Source organism: Mytilus galloprovincialis, chromosome 2 (assembly GCF_965363235.1).
Source record: "Mytilus galloprovincialis chromosome 2, xbMytGall1.hap1.1, whole genome shotgun sequence".
NCBI lineage: Eukaryota > Metazoa > Mollusca > Bivalvia > Mytilida > Mytilidae > Mytilus > Mytilus galloprovincialis.
In genome coordinates, this window is record NC_134839.1 from 40415914 (window position 1) to 40431280 (window position 15367).

Below are 15367 nucleotides of genomic sequence, written 5' to 3' on the forward strand. Positions count from 1 at the left end.
TAGTGAATTTTATTATTTTTTATAGGTTTTGTATGGGGTAACCCCAACAGATTGCTGCATCCTACAGATTCTTCAGGACTTATATGTGGCTATGATGAAGAGTAGGTTCAAATCATGTGATAAATAGTTCATTTAAAGTTTTTTAATGTATTTTTTGTTTCATTATTATTCATGTGTAACTTATTTTCATGAGTATAACCAGTAGGTAAACCAAGAATTTAACTATTCATCAAGATATGAACCACGAAATCAGGCCCTGCGGTCATGAAAATTTGGAGTACAATTACTGTGCTTAGACTCAGAATTCAACCAATCAAAATACTAAATTTTGTGTTTGAAACACAAATGTTTTGCTCTGAGTAAATGTAACTTTTCCTTAATATGAAAATATATATATCATGAATGTTTGTACCAAAAGAAATATTTATTGAATCCTTGCTTTTATTCCTGTTATGAAAGCTCCTACTAATACATTTAATTCCCAACAATTTTCATATATTTTATATTTATATATTTATATCTGTGTTGTTTGTCCTTATTAAAGAATTTGACTTTGATTGTAGGTCTTTGTTTATTTATTAAGAAATTGACTAGACTCATATTTGACATACTCAGTTTTCTATTCATGACAAATATATGTTGACTCTAAGAAGTCTTATTATATTGTATTGTTGGGTTTTTTGTTTCATTGTTTAGATTGTGTACTGCTTCTTGTATTAGCTTATTAAAAATGATGATGAACACTGAAGTATAGAGATAATTTATGTTCTGTAAGCAACTGAGTTTTGTTTTTAATGAGTGTTTCAACTCTTTATTTGTAAAAATTTATATTTTTTTTTCAGGGTTAAAGAGAGGCCATTTTTAGTATACTTTGACATTTCAAAATGTGCTCAAGTGGGTCCAGCTGCAGTTGCATTAGGCTGTCCAACACCTCAGGTGAGTCATTTAGATACTTTTAAGTGGTTTATTTTCATGGGGTTTAGAATTTGGCCATTTCAAATGCTCATGAAATTTTCCTGAGTACTGTTGAAGTGCTGATGTTTTATGCCCCACCTAGGGGCATTATGTTTTTCAGTCTGTGCATCTTTTCGATTGTCTGTCTGTCCCTCTTCAGGTTAAAGCTTTTGGTCGAGGTAGTTTTGATGAAGTTGAAATCCAATCAACTTGAAATGCCAAATCAGAGTTTTTACCCCAATTTCAAGGTGCACTGAACTCAGAAAATGTGGGTCATCCTTGTACCATGGAAGAAATATTAAGAAGGAATAACAACGACTTATTAGCATGTATTAACGACCTGCAGAGCTCTGTACTAAAGTCTTATGATTTTATCCAGTTATAGTCTCAGCGGCAAGACCCCTTTGGTTACTATCTGTGATACCGCAGTTGTGAAATGGCATCTGGAATTTCTTATCAGTCACATGATTTTATTGAGTCCAGTAATTTATAAAGTACCTGTGTAAAATCCGAGGTTTTTTATAAAGAAGGTGGTGCTGTAACATATAAAACCTCTACCTTCAGAAAGAAGTCCTATGATGTAAAAAACTTGAAAAACGGACAAGAATTGTTCAAACTACAACAGTTTAGTATGGAAAATTGTATTTAATTTAGCATATTTTTGCTTTTTACTGTTTGTTTTAAACTGTTCTAAAAGTATTTTCCGATTAAAAGCTGATCCTGAAAAAAAGGATATTTATTTTGAAGTATTATAAATTTATGTGTATGTCGTAAATGTCATTGATTACATTATTGAAACTGGACAACTAAAATGGGGATTATATGTTCGTAAATATATAGTTTTTTCAAAAGTGTTTATTGTGGAATACTTGTTTTAATATAACAAGCTACAGCAAAAATTACAACAAACCGACGAATGAGCTTGACGCTGCCCGTCTTACGGCAAATTCATTTTTACACAAATTAGTTTATGTATCAAGAACTATAAATTAAAGGATAGAACCGTTTATAATTGTGAATATTTCAATTGACTAATACACGAAAGACTTAGATTATTTGTTTTTGATAAAAGGGGGTCCAAACATATTGTGTGTACAATCATCTTTTAACATACGGAAATACGGAAATACCTTTTTAACTGTCTGTAAATATTAAAATTGAAAATGACCCAACCGTGTTCTCCAATTTCATATGTGATAGCTGTTGGTTTAAACTATTAAGATCGAACTAACCAGAAATAGGAAAATTGGACTAAAATAGAAATTGAACGAATGACTCTATTCGGCAGTGTAATCAACAGAATGTAACGAATGGACTATTAGGGTTACTTGGCACGTATATACGACAAAAACTTGTCTGTTCGTAATTTTTCGTGAACACGAAAATGACTGAAAAATGTCAGTGATTTGATAGATCACATGCAGAGAATCAACTTCCATTCCAGATATTAAACCAATTAACTAGCTATCGAAAGATGGGCTGTAACGCAGATGAAACCTTTGAAGTGACGACGTCGTTATTCCTTTTAAATATTACTTCCATGCTTGTACTATGGACACATTCTTGTTTCATTACTGTTTTTTCTTCAAACAGCTCTTATTCCTTACATTTTTTAACAACTGTTTTGTGTTTTTTGTTTGTGAGAGCCTTTTACAATTAGGTTTGATTAATATAGATTCTTACATTGATACCAGTGGATTATCGAATTTATCCAATCGAGACAATTTTAAAGTCTGAGCCTCGGCGAGGACTTTAAAATTTATAATTTAACTATTGAGATTGGATAAATCCAATAATGCACGAGTAACTATGTATAAATCTGTTTCTCTAATGATTAAAAAAAACAAAAACTTTTTTTGTTAAACGAAAATCCCCTTCGAGTGCCTTTCACACTCCACGAAATTATCCATTTCATTAACACCTGTTAGCATATTTTGATTCATCCAGTAATATAAAAAGGTTTATGACACTTAAAATCATCTAATGATCTTTTGAGATCACCGGAAACCACACGTTGATTAAATTTTTTTATACAATGGGTTAATTATATGCGTCTGAAACGCTTTTCTGGATTTACCTTCATCAGAAACGTTCAAAGCCAAACATTTGAAATCCAAAGATGTAAAAGTACCGAAACCATTGAAGAGCTATATGACAAAAATACCTGAAATAAATAGCCAAATTCATCTAAAGTCAACTTTGCCTGAGGGAGTTGAAACCTTAGTTTCTTAATAATTTCAAATTTATAAACGGACAATTTTAGTAAAGTTTGTTAAATCATGTCAGTTCCGAAGTACTGACTTATGAGCTGATGATACCCTCAGGGACTGATAGTCCACTAGTCCAAATAATTATTAAGAAGGTGTCCCAGAAAAAAAATTAAAATAGCCTTGCCAGACGTCATAATTATTTGGACTAATAGTCCACCAGCATAACCGTTTTCTTATCTACAAGGATGTCATTGAAGACATTTGCATTCTGCCTAGATAAAACTTTCATCCTAGATTTTAGACTTTTTGATATTTCAGTCAAAGGGCCTCTTTTTCAACAATATTCAATGTGGGAAACATGAAACTTAATAAATATAATACTAGTACACTCTAGTCAAGAGTTAGGGTATGGCATAGTTTACATTTATAAAGAGAATGCAATGGAGTGCTTAATTATGTAACAGTGTGGGGGAGTCAACTTGTATAATTTTATGGAGGAGGAATTTATATAGCCAGTTTTCATAAATAATTAATACTTTAAAATTCAAAAATATCATAAAATGTAGGAATAAATAGAATGAATAAATAGCAAATTCTGAGATAAATCTTATAAATATTTCAATCAACTAATGGGAAATATTTCTGATATACATTAAGTAATTTATTTTAAATATGAATGTACTACAAGTTCATATATTTACCTTCCAACTGGGGATTATTAACACTATTTACGGAAGATATATGAAATACATAAATTAATAAAACTATTTCAGCTGATACTTATCAAGAGCTAAAAGCTTATTATTAGATTTGTTGATTTCTGATGATATTTCATACCAATTTTAGATATGGTTATGAATAATGAAAATAAACCCATTACAACAGTAGATTTGTCTTTCCGAAAATAGAAAGACGGAAAGATGAGTTGGATTCAACTATACTCTCAATTAATGTTAATTATTAATTTATGTAACTGATAATCTTTTTAAAAGAGCATTCACCTTAAATGTATATAATATATTGTAGACATTAAATGGATTTCAAGCCCAAGAATATAATTATAAATGTATATATCATTTTTTAATTTGAATTATGTGACAGAATTTGTTGAATTATTAATAAAGATTTGAAAAAAAGTACTTTAATGAAAAAGTACCATACCAGAGCAAAATGTTTTACAGAAAATATGAAGTGACAATTAATTTTGAAATTGTAATAAGGGATAACAAAAACTTCTAATGTTAAATTTAAGCTTTTCTGGGGTAAAAATGAAAATTTCAAAGGGAAATTTTTACTCTTACCTCTTCATTGCAATTAAATTATGACTTTTAAAAAAAAGATGTGGTATGATTGCCAATAAGACAACTCTCCACAAGAGACCAAATGACACATGAGGTCACCATACAGCCTTTAACAATGAGAAAAGCCCATACATATAGTCAACTATAAAAGGCAGTGGAATTACTTTCAAAAGTTTGTCTAACATGATGCTCTTCAGTATAAAAAAAAAAAAAATTATAAATTTAATATGGAAAATAAACTTATATATGTATATGGCTTATGTAATATTCAAATGTTGTCTTTTTTTTATATGACAGGTGTGTCGGAAATCTTGCACTTCTGAGTATTATGTTTACTTAGAATCAGTCGCTAAGGCTGGTTCACTTAACTCAGCTGACAGAGAAAAAATGGTGTGTAAAGATAGCATCAACATTACAGAAACAACATCAGCGGTATGTAGGCTATTTAACCAAGAAGATTAAACCTAATAGTACCACTAGTTACAGCTTGATCTGTATCAATAGCACTTCTCTCAAAGTCTTTGCACAGGGAGAATTTGACTCTGAAATGTTATTAGCTCACCTGGCCTAAAAGGCCATGTGAGCTTTTCTCATCACTTGGCGTCCGTCACCGTCGTCGTCGTCTGTCGTCGTTAACAATTTTTCAAACATCTTCTCCTCTGAAACTACTGAATGGATTTGAATGAAACTTAGCATGATTGTTCCTTAGATTATCCTGCACAAAGTGTGTGCTTCGATTTTTGATCCGTCAAAAAACATGGCCGCCGTTACTTAAAATAGAACATAGGGGTCAAATGCAGTTTTTGGCTTATATCTCAAAAACGAAAGCATTTAGAGCAAATCTGACATGGGGTAAAAATGTTCATTAGGTCAAGATCTATCAGCCCTGAAATTTTCAGATGAATCAAACAAACCATTGTTGGGTTGCTGCCACTTAATTGGTAATTTTAAGGAAATTTTGCAGTTTTTGGTCATTATCTTGAATATTATTATAGATAAAGATAAACTGTAAACAGCAAAAATGATCAGCAAAGTAAGATCTACAAATAAGTTAATATGACCAAAATTGTCAATTGACTCCTTAAGGGGTTATTGTCCTTTAATGACAATTTTTCACAATTTGTTCATCATATTTGCTAACTTTAAAAAATCTTCTTCTCTGAAACTACTGAATGGATTTGAATGAAACTAAGCATGATTGTTCCTTAGATTATCCTGCACAAAGTGTGTGCTTCGATTTTTGATCCGTCAAAAAACATGGCCGCCGTTACTTAAAATAGAACATAGGTGTCAAATGCAGTTTTTGGCTTATATCTCAAAACCGAAAGCATTTAGAACAAATCTGACGTGGGGTAAAACTGTTCATTAGGTCAAGATCTATCAGCCCTGAAATTTTCAGATGAATCAAACAAACCATTGTTGGGTTGCTGCCACTTAATTGGTAATTTTAAGGAAATTTTGCAGTTTTTGGTCATTATCTTGAATATTATTATAGATAAAGATAAACTGTAAACAGCAAAAATGATCAGCAAAGTAAGATCTACAAATAAGTTAATATAACCAAAATTGTCAATTGACCCCTTAAGGGGTTATTGTCCTTTAATGACAATTTTTCACAATTTGTTCATCATATTTGCTAACTTTAAAAAATCTTCTCCTCTAAAACTACTAAACCAAATTCAACCAAACTTCAACTGAATGATCAGTAGGGTGTATAAAATAAAGTTTGTGCTTTATTTTTTATTTCGTCAAAAAACATGGCCGTCATGGCTAAAAATAGAACACAGGGTAAAATACAGTTTTTGGCTTATATCTCAAAAACTCCAGCATTTAGAGCAAATAAGACAAGAAGTTAAAGTATTTATTAGGTCAAGGTCTACCTGTCCTTAAATTTTCAGCCGAATTGGGTAACTGGTTTTTCAGGTATAATGCCCCTGAATTGATGATTTTAAAGAAATTTTGCAGTTTTTGGTTATTAACTTGAATATTATTATAGATACAGATAAACTGTTAATAGCAAAAATGTTAAGCAAAGTAAGATCAACAAATAAGTCAATTTGACCAAAATTGTCAATTGACCCCTTAAGGAGTTATTGTTGCCCTTTAAAGACTTTTTTCACAATTTGTTCATCATGTTGACTTACTTTAAAAAATCTTCTCCTTTGAAACTGCTGTATCAATTTCAGCCAAACTTAGGCTAAATGAGTTTCAGAGTATCTAGTATAAATTTAATATTTCATTTCCTTGTATGTCAGAAACATAGCTCCTATGGCTAAAATAGAACATAGGAGAAAATGATTTTTTTTTTTTTTTGCTTTTGAAGAAAATAGGACGATTCAAAGAACATTTAAAAAATTGAAAAGCCAAAATAATCATTGATGAGAGATTTAACCAAAAAAATTAAGGTGAGCGATTCAGGCTCTTGAGAGCCTCTTGTTTTTTGATGGAGTTTATCCTGAAACCCTTATACATTGTGTAGTAATAGAAACAAACTTATGATGCAATTATTAAAGGAAAGTACTCTGTTAATTCGGAGTAGTAGTAGTTTCAAACTTCATGAAGACCACTTATAGGTTCTTGAATGAATGAATGAATGTTGAAAATAAAAGAAGAATTTAAAATAACTTTCTCAGGAGTTCTTCCATCATATACTTGTCTGATTCTAGTTGTAACTACTTTGTTGTCCAAAGGTTGTATTTAGGATTTGCATAAAAATTTCTTCTTGGTTTTCAGAAGTTGCATGATAGCCAATGAGACAACAGTGCAAAACAACTGTTAGAAAAGATCTTTATTATAGTTAAATTGTTTTCAGACAGTATCATGAGTATGTTACAATGTTTTGTTAAATTGTGTTTGATCCCCAAAACAATGCAAAAACTGATTTTTCTATTTTAGAAAGAAATCCAGAAGTATGTTTCTGATAATGATTGTGCTGCATATTATTTAGAGACTACAGATAGTAAGTTCTTGGAATACAAACAGAAATCAAATTCTCAATGTACTGTCAGTATCTGCAAGTTAAGAAATTAATGTGTGAAATTCAGTGGGAAATCTAGTGAAAAAATATTACCTCCCCTTTAAACACTGAAAACTAGATTCTCAATTTTTGTCACAATTTAGCATGGAGCATGGACACTATCAATTATGGATCTTGTAAATAGTAAACATATCTCTGGAATATGCTTATTATTTCTATATATACAGCAAGACCATGAAAAATCATGGAAAAAATTCCAAAAGAATCCATTGATATGCAGCAAGTTACCAAGCAAAATAAAAAAAAACTTATCTTTATGTTAACATTGAATGTGAAAAGATTGAGAAGTCGCAAACACTTGTAGAAACTCGAAATGACCTTTTCTTAAAATTGTATACAAAATAGAAGAAAGATACTTACTTTATAAAAATAGTTATCTTTCATATTTATGCCCCATCTAGAGGCATTATGTTTTTCCATCTCTGCATCTGTTCGTTTGTCCATAAATCTGTTTGTTCGTTGGTCTGTCCTGCTTCAGGTTAAAGTTTTTGGTGTTTAGTGGATCATCTGTGTACCTATGGACAGATTCTTGTTTAATTGTCACAGACTGACTTCTAAATGTTTATATTCAGGAAAAGACAAAGTTCTTTACTGAATGTATATGTGACAGGTGTGAAAATTTAACCAGCTAGGGACCTTTTGAAACAATGTGTTACCCGAAACGTGTGGTTCATTTGATGTCATTTGTTCATTGGTTAAAATCCGATTATGACGTCGACTTTTCTTGTTTTCCTCTGAGTTTCCTAATGTGACGGCATGAAAAAAGGCGACCATGCCTGATGACGTCACATAGAAAGAACACATCTTTTTGCAGATCAGTCGCAAAGAAGGAATAAGTTTGCCTGCGTATTGTTGAAAATCATTAGAGAAACAGATTCCACCACCAAATCTCGTGTAATACGATATTTATCCACTCTCGACAGTTAAATTTTAAATATTTAAAAATGCTTGGCGAGCCTCGCGTTTTAAATTTGAAAATTTAACTGTCTCGAGTGGATAAATCTTGTATCACACTTGATGCAGTGGTAGAATCTATACATATACAAGTGGTCAATAGTCTGTATAAGTAATGAATTTTACATTTATTTAGCAGCAGATTAGATTGTCTAAAAACATGTACTTCTAATTCAGAAGAGCATTTTGTTGTTAACTTAGCAATTTTTACATTTAACAGGCTATTATTTGAAATTGGAATTATTTTTAATTATGGAATTTGTATAATTTTTTGTGCTTGAATTTTTAATAAATTCCATGTTTATTCTGTGCTGCGCACAACACTTTCTATTACAAAGAAGATAGTACCTTTTCAATAGAATGTACTGTGCCGCGCACAACACTATCTATACAAAATACATTGTATGGAAAGTGTTATGAACTGCTCAAAATATTATAATACCAAATAAACATGGAATTCAAGCTTCGCTCACCCCATATTTAATTTAATGACCCCATATATATCATATTAGGTCACTAGCATACTATGTAACTTATAATATACTGTTAAATCAGAAATTATGCTTGCATTTTATTATTGCAATTTTTGAAGAATGGACGAATTTTTGATATTCTGATTTAAGTTTCAGGAAAGTCTGCATTGAATATTAGAATACAAGTTATTTTTGCAATACACATCCAGTCTAATTATTCACATAAATAAAAACCTTGCAAAACCTTCATTATTTGAAATATAAATAAATACTCCTTTTTTTTTTGTAGTTGTTGGTCGGTGTATACCATCAATATTTAAAACCATTTTGGAAACAGCAACTGATGCCATAAAGTATACTGCTGTAAATAACGATGGTTCAAATACAACTTATAACCTAACAAACACTGATAATACCCTGATAACAGGAAGTGTCATCAGCAAAGGGTCAAGGTAGGTATTTAATAATGAAAAATGGATATTTTTGAATATCAAAAAGAGATTTTATGAGAACATATTAGTTATATTTTTGCCTAATTCACATTGTAAACAGCCTGTAACTCATCTTTCTGTGATGTATGTTTAAGAAATAATTGATGTAAGCTATACTTTATTGTAGTTTTAACAGGGTTACTAGGCATTATATTGGTGATTATTTTTGCCGGAGCGATAGTGAGGGCTAAAATAACACGAATGTAATGGGTTACCATGTTAAAACTACAATAAAGTATAGCTTGCATGAAATATTTCAATTCTGATTAGGAATAGTAAGGTTATGTCTCTATGTCCGATGTGTATAAGTGGCGAGGGTTTGTGTAGGCTCTTCCATTAACCTCACTTTATTGTTTTGTAAACAAGCAAGCGACTGGCAATGTGATTTTGCAGAGGGAGGAAATTGAACAGCCAGCATGACCGGTTGTCGTATATAGGTCAAATATGTAGAATTCTAATTGCAACACATGACAGTCATAATAAATGAATTAGAAATGATATGTGCATCATTTAAGAAATTGGAAGTGTTTAAATTAGTTAAAATTATTAATTGCATGCCAATTTGATAGAACTCATTATTCTTCAGTAGTCAATATACGCATGTGCAAACAAATTTTATTGGATTTAGAGCATGGGTTTGTTCACAAAGCAAAAGAAGGACGTCATATTAGAATTCTTTTTACTTACTTTCTACAAACTAGAAGTTCTAGCACTGGACTTACTACTAGACTTCATCTTGAGTTTGTCACCTGCAAACGGTGGTCAAAATAGAAAACTCTGGCGCCACAAATTCACAATGATCGATACAGTAACAAATCTTTTATAGACTTACAAATGTATGTTCAAAATTGCAAAAACCACTGATTTAAGTATCCATGTACCGGTAACTACAATTTGTTCTCAATCCACGAAAAATTAGTGATCATAAAAAGAAATGAATCGAAGTACATTTGATAATTACTAGAAATTAGGTGAAAAATTGAGAATGGAAATGGGGAATTTGTCAAAGAGACAACAATCTGACAAAAGAGCAAAAAACAGACCAAGGCAACTAATGGGTCTTAAACACAGTGAGAAAATCCCGCACCGGAGGAGGGCTTCAGCTGGCCCCTAAATAAAAATGTATACTCTTTCAATGAAAATGGACGTTACACTTAACTCTGTAACATAAAAATGAACTAAAATTTAAAAAGCATACAACTTACAAGAGTAACAAAGACCAGAGACGCTCATGACTTGGAAAGGCGCAAATATACAGTGGTGTTAAACATGTAGTTGATACTTTTTGTATGTTAGCCTCATTGTTAAAGTATACTGCAAAAAAAATGACAATAAAAAAATTGATCGTCATTAACAATTAAGCTTAAGTAAGATGTGCATCATATCTTTACCAAGCACTGCAAAAGCTTTGCTTGGATAATATACACAAGAGGTATATGTACTGTATAAGGTTAGATGAGATACATGTAAAACAATAAAGTTCGCTGGATAACATTCTAAAAAGAGAAATAGTTTTAATAGTGACCTAAATATCATTAAACTTATCATGAAGCTTTTTGATAGTGAGAGATTAAAATATATTCTGTTTATAGATGTACCGCAAGTCATCATATAAGTTTTTAGGCAAAAAAAGAATTTGGATTTCCATCATATTTTCATTAGAAATAGATAAATGCATGTTTATGGTTAGAGGGTAAACTTTTTATGAGCTAAATGTCAAAACTTAATGTCATATAAATAAACAACTTGTAGGAAGAGACTATGTGTTCATCTTGTGAATTCTCATATATATTTAAAAAAAAAAAATTATTTTAATATAAGAGGGGGGCAGGACCATTTTCAGGAGGTAGGGATCGAGTGTTTTTAAGCTCAGGATTTCTGGATTGTTCCTTTCAGGATCTGGGAATTCTCTTTTCAAATTTCAGGATGTCGGGATTTAAATTTCTTTAAATTTGGGACCTCTGGATTTCATGTTTTTAAGCCCGGGATGTCGGGATCAGGACCCCTCCAACCCCCCTAAAAACAAGTTAGATGATTGGCAATAGATGATGTTCAACATCAGGCAGTAAATGTTGTGATTGTGTGATTCTCTTCCATTTATATAATACTAGTACTAAATACAAACTCTTTTGAAATTTGTTTTTTTTAAATACTCCTGGTGGGTTTCTTTTAAAAAAAAATAATTGTCTATAGAAATTAAATTCAAATGTAAAACTTCTTTTATACAAAGGATAAGGGCTATAGCTAGTCTGAAAGACAAAAATGAAGAGACTCTGCCTCCAATTTCTCAAAAATTCCCCCAAGTAAAAATGTACTGCATATAGTATGGAATTCATTGCTGCTATAATATCTGAAATTTTATTTTTAAGTTTTATGTTATGCCAAGGGAGGCAATGCAAACTTTGTTGATAATACACTGTAGTTAATCTAAGCATATTTTGATGTGCATTTAGTTTCAGTTAATCTACTTTGATTAATAAGTTAATTCGTATTTCCAAATAATTTATGGTTAATTAAAATTCTGAAATATTTGAAGTTTATTTGTCATGTTTATACTTCAGGAAATGGTATATACAAAATGCACTACTTGTTACTTTTACACAAACTGTGAATTTAAAATTCATCTTTTCTCTCACAATGTGTTTGAATAAAGAAAAAAAAAGGAGAATTTTTATGCCCCCGCTGTAGCAGAGGGGCTTTAAGTTTTACCCTTGTCTGTACGTACGTCTGTACATCCCAAAGTTGGTTTCTGTTCTCTTACTTTAGTTCGCCTCAACCAAATGTTATGAAAGTTATACACAATGCTTATTATTACTAAATACAGATCAAGTTTGAATTTTGGTGGCGTCTTTTTTACTGTTCTAGAGTAATGCTCCTTTACGTAGGAAAAAAATGCTAAATTCTTTTGTTTCTGTTCTCTAACTTAAGTTTGCCTCAACCAAATGTTATGAAACTTGTACACAATGCTTATTACTACTACATACAGATCAATATGAACTTTGGTGCTGTCACTTTCACTGTTCTAGAGTTATGCACTTAACAAATGAAAAAATAGCTGAAAAATTTCACAAATATCAATTAAGTAATTGTTTTTTTTTAAATTGGAATTATTTTCCTTTGTCCATGATTACAGTTGAATCAACTACAATCAAAGCTTTTTAAAATCTTCTTTGAAAATTGGAATTATCTTTCTTTGTCCAGAAAGGTAGTTGAATCAACTAATGCAATATTCAATTTTAATACCAACTGATAAATTAAAATCTTTACCATTCAGTGCTTCCAAACACTTTGATCACCATTCTAGGGTTATGCCCCTTTACAAATTCGAAAAATTGCTGAATGTTTTAGTTTCTGTTCCCTTAACTTAAGTTTGTCTCAACTAAATTTAATGAAATGTATATGTATATAATGCTTATTTCTCAGTTAATGTTCAAATTTTGGCAGCTTCACTTTTACAGTTCTTGAGTTATGTTCCTTTATAAAGTTATATGCTAGCGGGGGCATCATCTGTGTCCCTATGGACACATTCCCCATTTATTTTTTAATACAATATAAATGATCTTATACACTTTTTTCTGATTTCAGTTTTCTAGCTTTGTTTTATTCAGCATCACAGGAGGCAGAAATGATATTTAAAGACGTAATTTCAGCATGGCATCTCATTATCATGTAAGAATTTTATTACAATATGTTTGACTTCTACAAAATATAAGAATCATACGGCATTATTTGTGGGTTTGTATTTAAAATCATATGAGGCTTATTGCAGTTTTTATGTAGTTAGAAAATAAATAATGGACCAGATTCACTCTAAAAGTTGATTTTCTCATAACTGACTTTGTATTGCAATTTTGTAAAATTTGGCAAAGTGAAAACCAACTCTGTTACAGGCTCTATTCCCTGTCAGTGTGAAACCTTATGGTTCCAGATACATGTTTTGATGTGCATAAGATATTAAGAATTTTCAACCATAAACAACATAATTCCAAATTGGTTTGTACCATAAATGTATTTGTTCATTTACAAAGTCAAAATTATTTTCAGGTCACATACAATACATTAGGCATGTGCTGCTTGCTTTGTATAGATCAGGTCACATTTTGACCTATTAATACAGAGTTAAATTAAAACAGTTTCCCTTTAAAAAAATATTCCTGAAAGTTTGAAACAAATTCAATAGTTTGTGTGATAGAATATGTTATTACACATCAAATGATCAAGGTAGCTCAATTTTAAAAGCAAAATATTAATGTAAATATAGAATTGAAATTCAGCATTATATTTTAAAATATGGCAATATTTAGCCAAGGAAAAATAGTATTCTAGTTTTTACAGAATATTTTGCACAAAAGTTATTTTAGAGCCTTTTACTTTCAATTTTATTTTAGATTCCTGGTGATTGCCATGGTAGCATGTTTTATTTGGATTGTTATAATGCGATGGATTACAGGTTTTATGGTGTGGTTCAGTATTTTTGCAGTTTTAGGAGTCATGGGTTTTGGTAAGAATATATTTTCTACAACTTGAATTTTTATAATAGCTTATAAATTGTTTAACATACAATGTACTTTATATATATTTAAAGCAACTTTTATGAGTAAATATCAATTATCTCAGAAAAGATATCACTGAACTTAATTGAAAATCTTCTAGTATTTGTAATCAATAATTAGCAATTAAACATGTCTTGGTGGATTTTGGAACATTTCCAGAATTCCACTCTTGTTTCGCAAAATGTAACTTTAAGAAATAAAATCTTGATTGTATTCAAATAAACATGTAGGATAAGCTTGTTTTGCATGAAATATCAAGAGCAGAGTATCATTTATAAGCACGAGGACTATTGTTTTTTGATTTACCAGTATTCATTTCCAAACTCAACATTGCTACCTAAGTAACCTAACTAATACAGGATAAAACAAATGTACATTTGTAATTACTTTAATATTTTCAGGTTGTTACTATAGTTATTCCCAGTATTATGATTTGAAGAACTCCAATTCAACATCAGAATTTGGTATTGCTCAAGCTTTTGCTCTTAATTTTTCATACTACCTGACACTCAAAGAGACATGGCTTGCATTTGGTAAGTAAAGATTGCATTGAAATCTTTGTCTCATAGTTTTCTATCTTTTCCAGGTGTTATCTGGTTAAGGAACAGTTACCACCAGTTAATAGTTACTTTCAGTTCTGGTTAAGGAACAGTTACCACCAGTTAATAGTTATTTTTAGTTCTGGTTAAGGAACAGTTACCACCAGTTAATAGTTATTTTAAGTTCTGGTTAAGGAACAGTTACCACCAGTTAATAGTTACTTTTAGTTCTGATTAAGGAACAGTTACCACCAGTTAATAGTTATTTTTAGTTCTGGTTAAGGAACAGTTACCACCAGTTAATAGTTATTTTTAGTTCTGGTTAAGGAACAGTTACCACCAGTTAATAGTTACTTTCAGTTCTGGTTAAGGAACAGTTACCACCAGTTAATAGTTATTTTTAGTTCTGGTTAAGGAACAGTTACCACCAGTTAATAGTTACTTTTAGTTCTGGTTAAGGAACAGTTACCACCAGTTAATAGTTACTTTTAGTTCTGGTTAAGGAACAGTTGCCACCAGTTAATAGTTATTTTTAGTTCTGGTTAAGGAACAGTTACCACCAGTTAATAGTTATTTTAAGTTCTGGTTAAGGAACAGTTACCACCAGTAAATAGTTACTTTTAGTTCTGATTAAGGAACAGTTACCACCAGTTAATAGTTATTTTTAGTTCTGGTTAAGGAACAGTTACCACCAGTTAATACTTATTTTTAGTTCTGGTTAAGGAACAGTTACCACCAGTTAATAGTTACTTTCAGTTCTGGTTAAGGAACAGTTACCACCAGTTAATAGTTATTTTTAGTTCTGGTTAAGGAACAGTTACCACCAGTTAATAGTTACTTTTAGTTCTGGTTAAG

General features: G+C 30.8%; 1 protein-coding gene across 2 annotated transcripts in view; it reads left to right on the top strand.

Annotated features, from left to right (window-relative positions):
* The window catches only part of LOC143063594 (choline transporter-like protein 2), a 55341-nt gene that overhangs the window by 11503 nt on the left and 28471 nt on the right, over positions 1 to 15367 (top strand). For both annotated transcript variants that reach the window (XR_012975056.1, XM_076235810.1), the window contains exons 4-11: positions 26 to 101; positions 843 to 936; positions 4763 to 4897; positions 7361 to 7424; positions 9219 to 9381; positions 13006 to 13089; positions 13809 to 13921; positions 14375 to 14506. Coding sequence is in view for 1 of the 2 variants with exons in the window: in XM_076235810.1 (XP_076091925.1) it covers positions 26 to 101; positions 843 to 936; positions 4763 to 4897; positions 7361 to 7424; positions 9219 to 9381; positions 13006 to 13089; positions 13809 to 13921; positions 14375 to 14506 (861 nt within the window). In the remaining variant the exon portion in view is untranslated. The remainder of the gene's footprint in view (positions 1 to 25; positions 102 to 842; positions 937 to 4762; positions 4898 to 7360; positions 7425 to 9218; positions 9382 to 13005; positions 13090 to 13808; positions 13922 to 14374; positions 14507 to 15367) is intronic.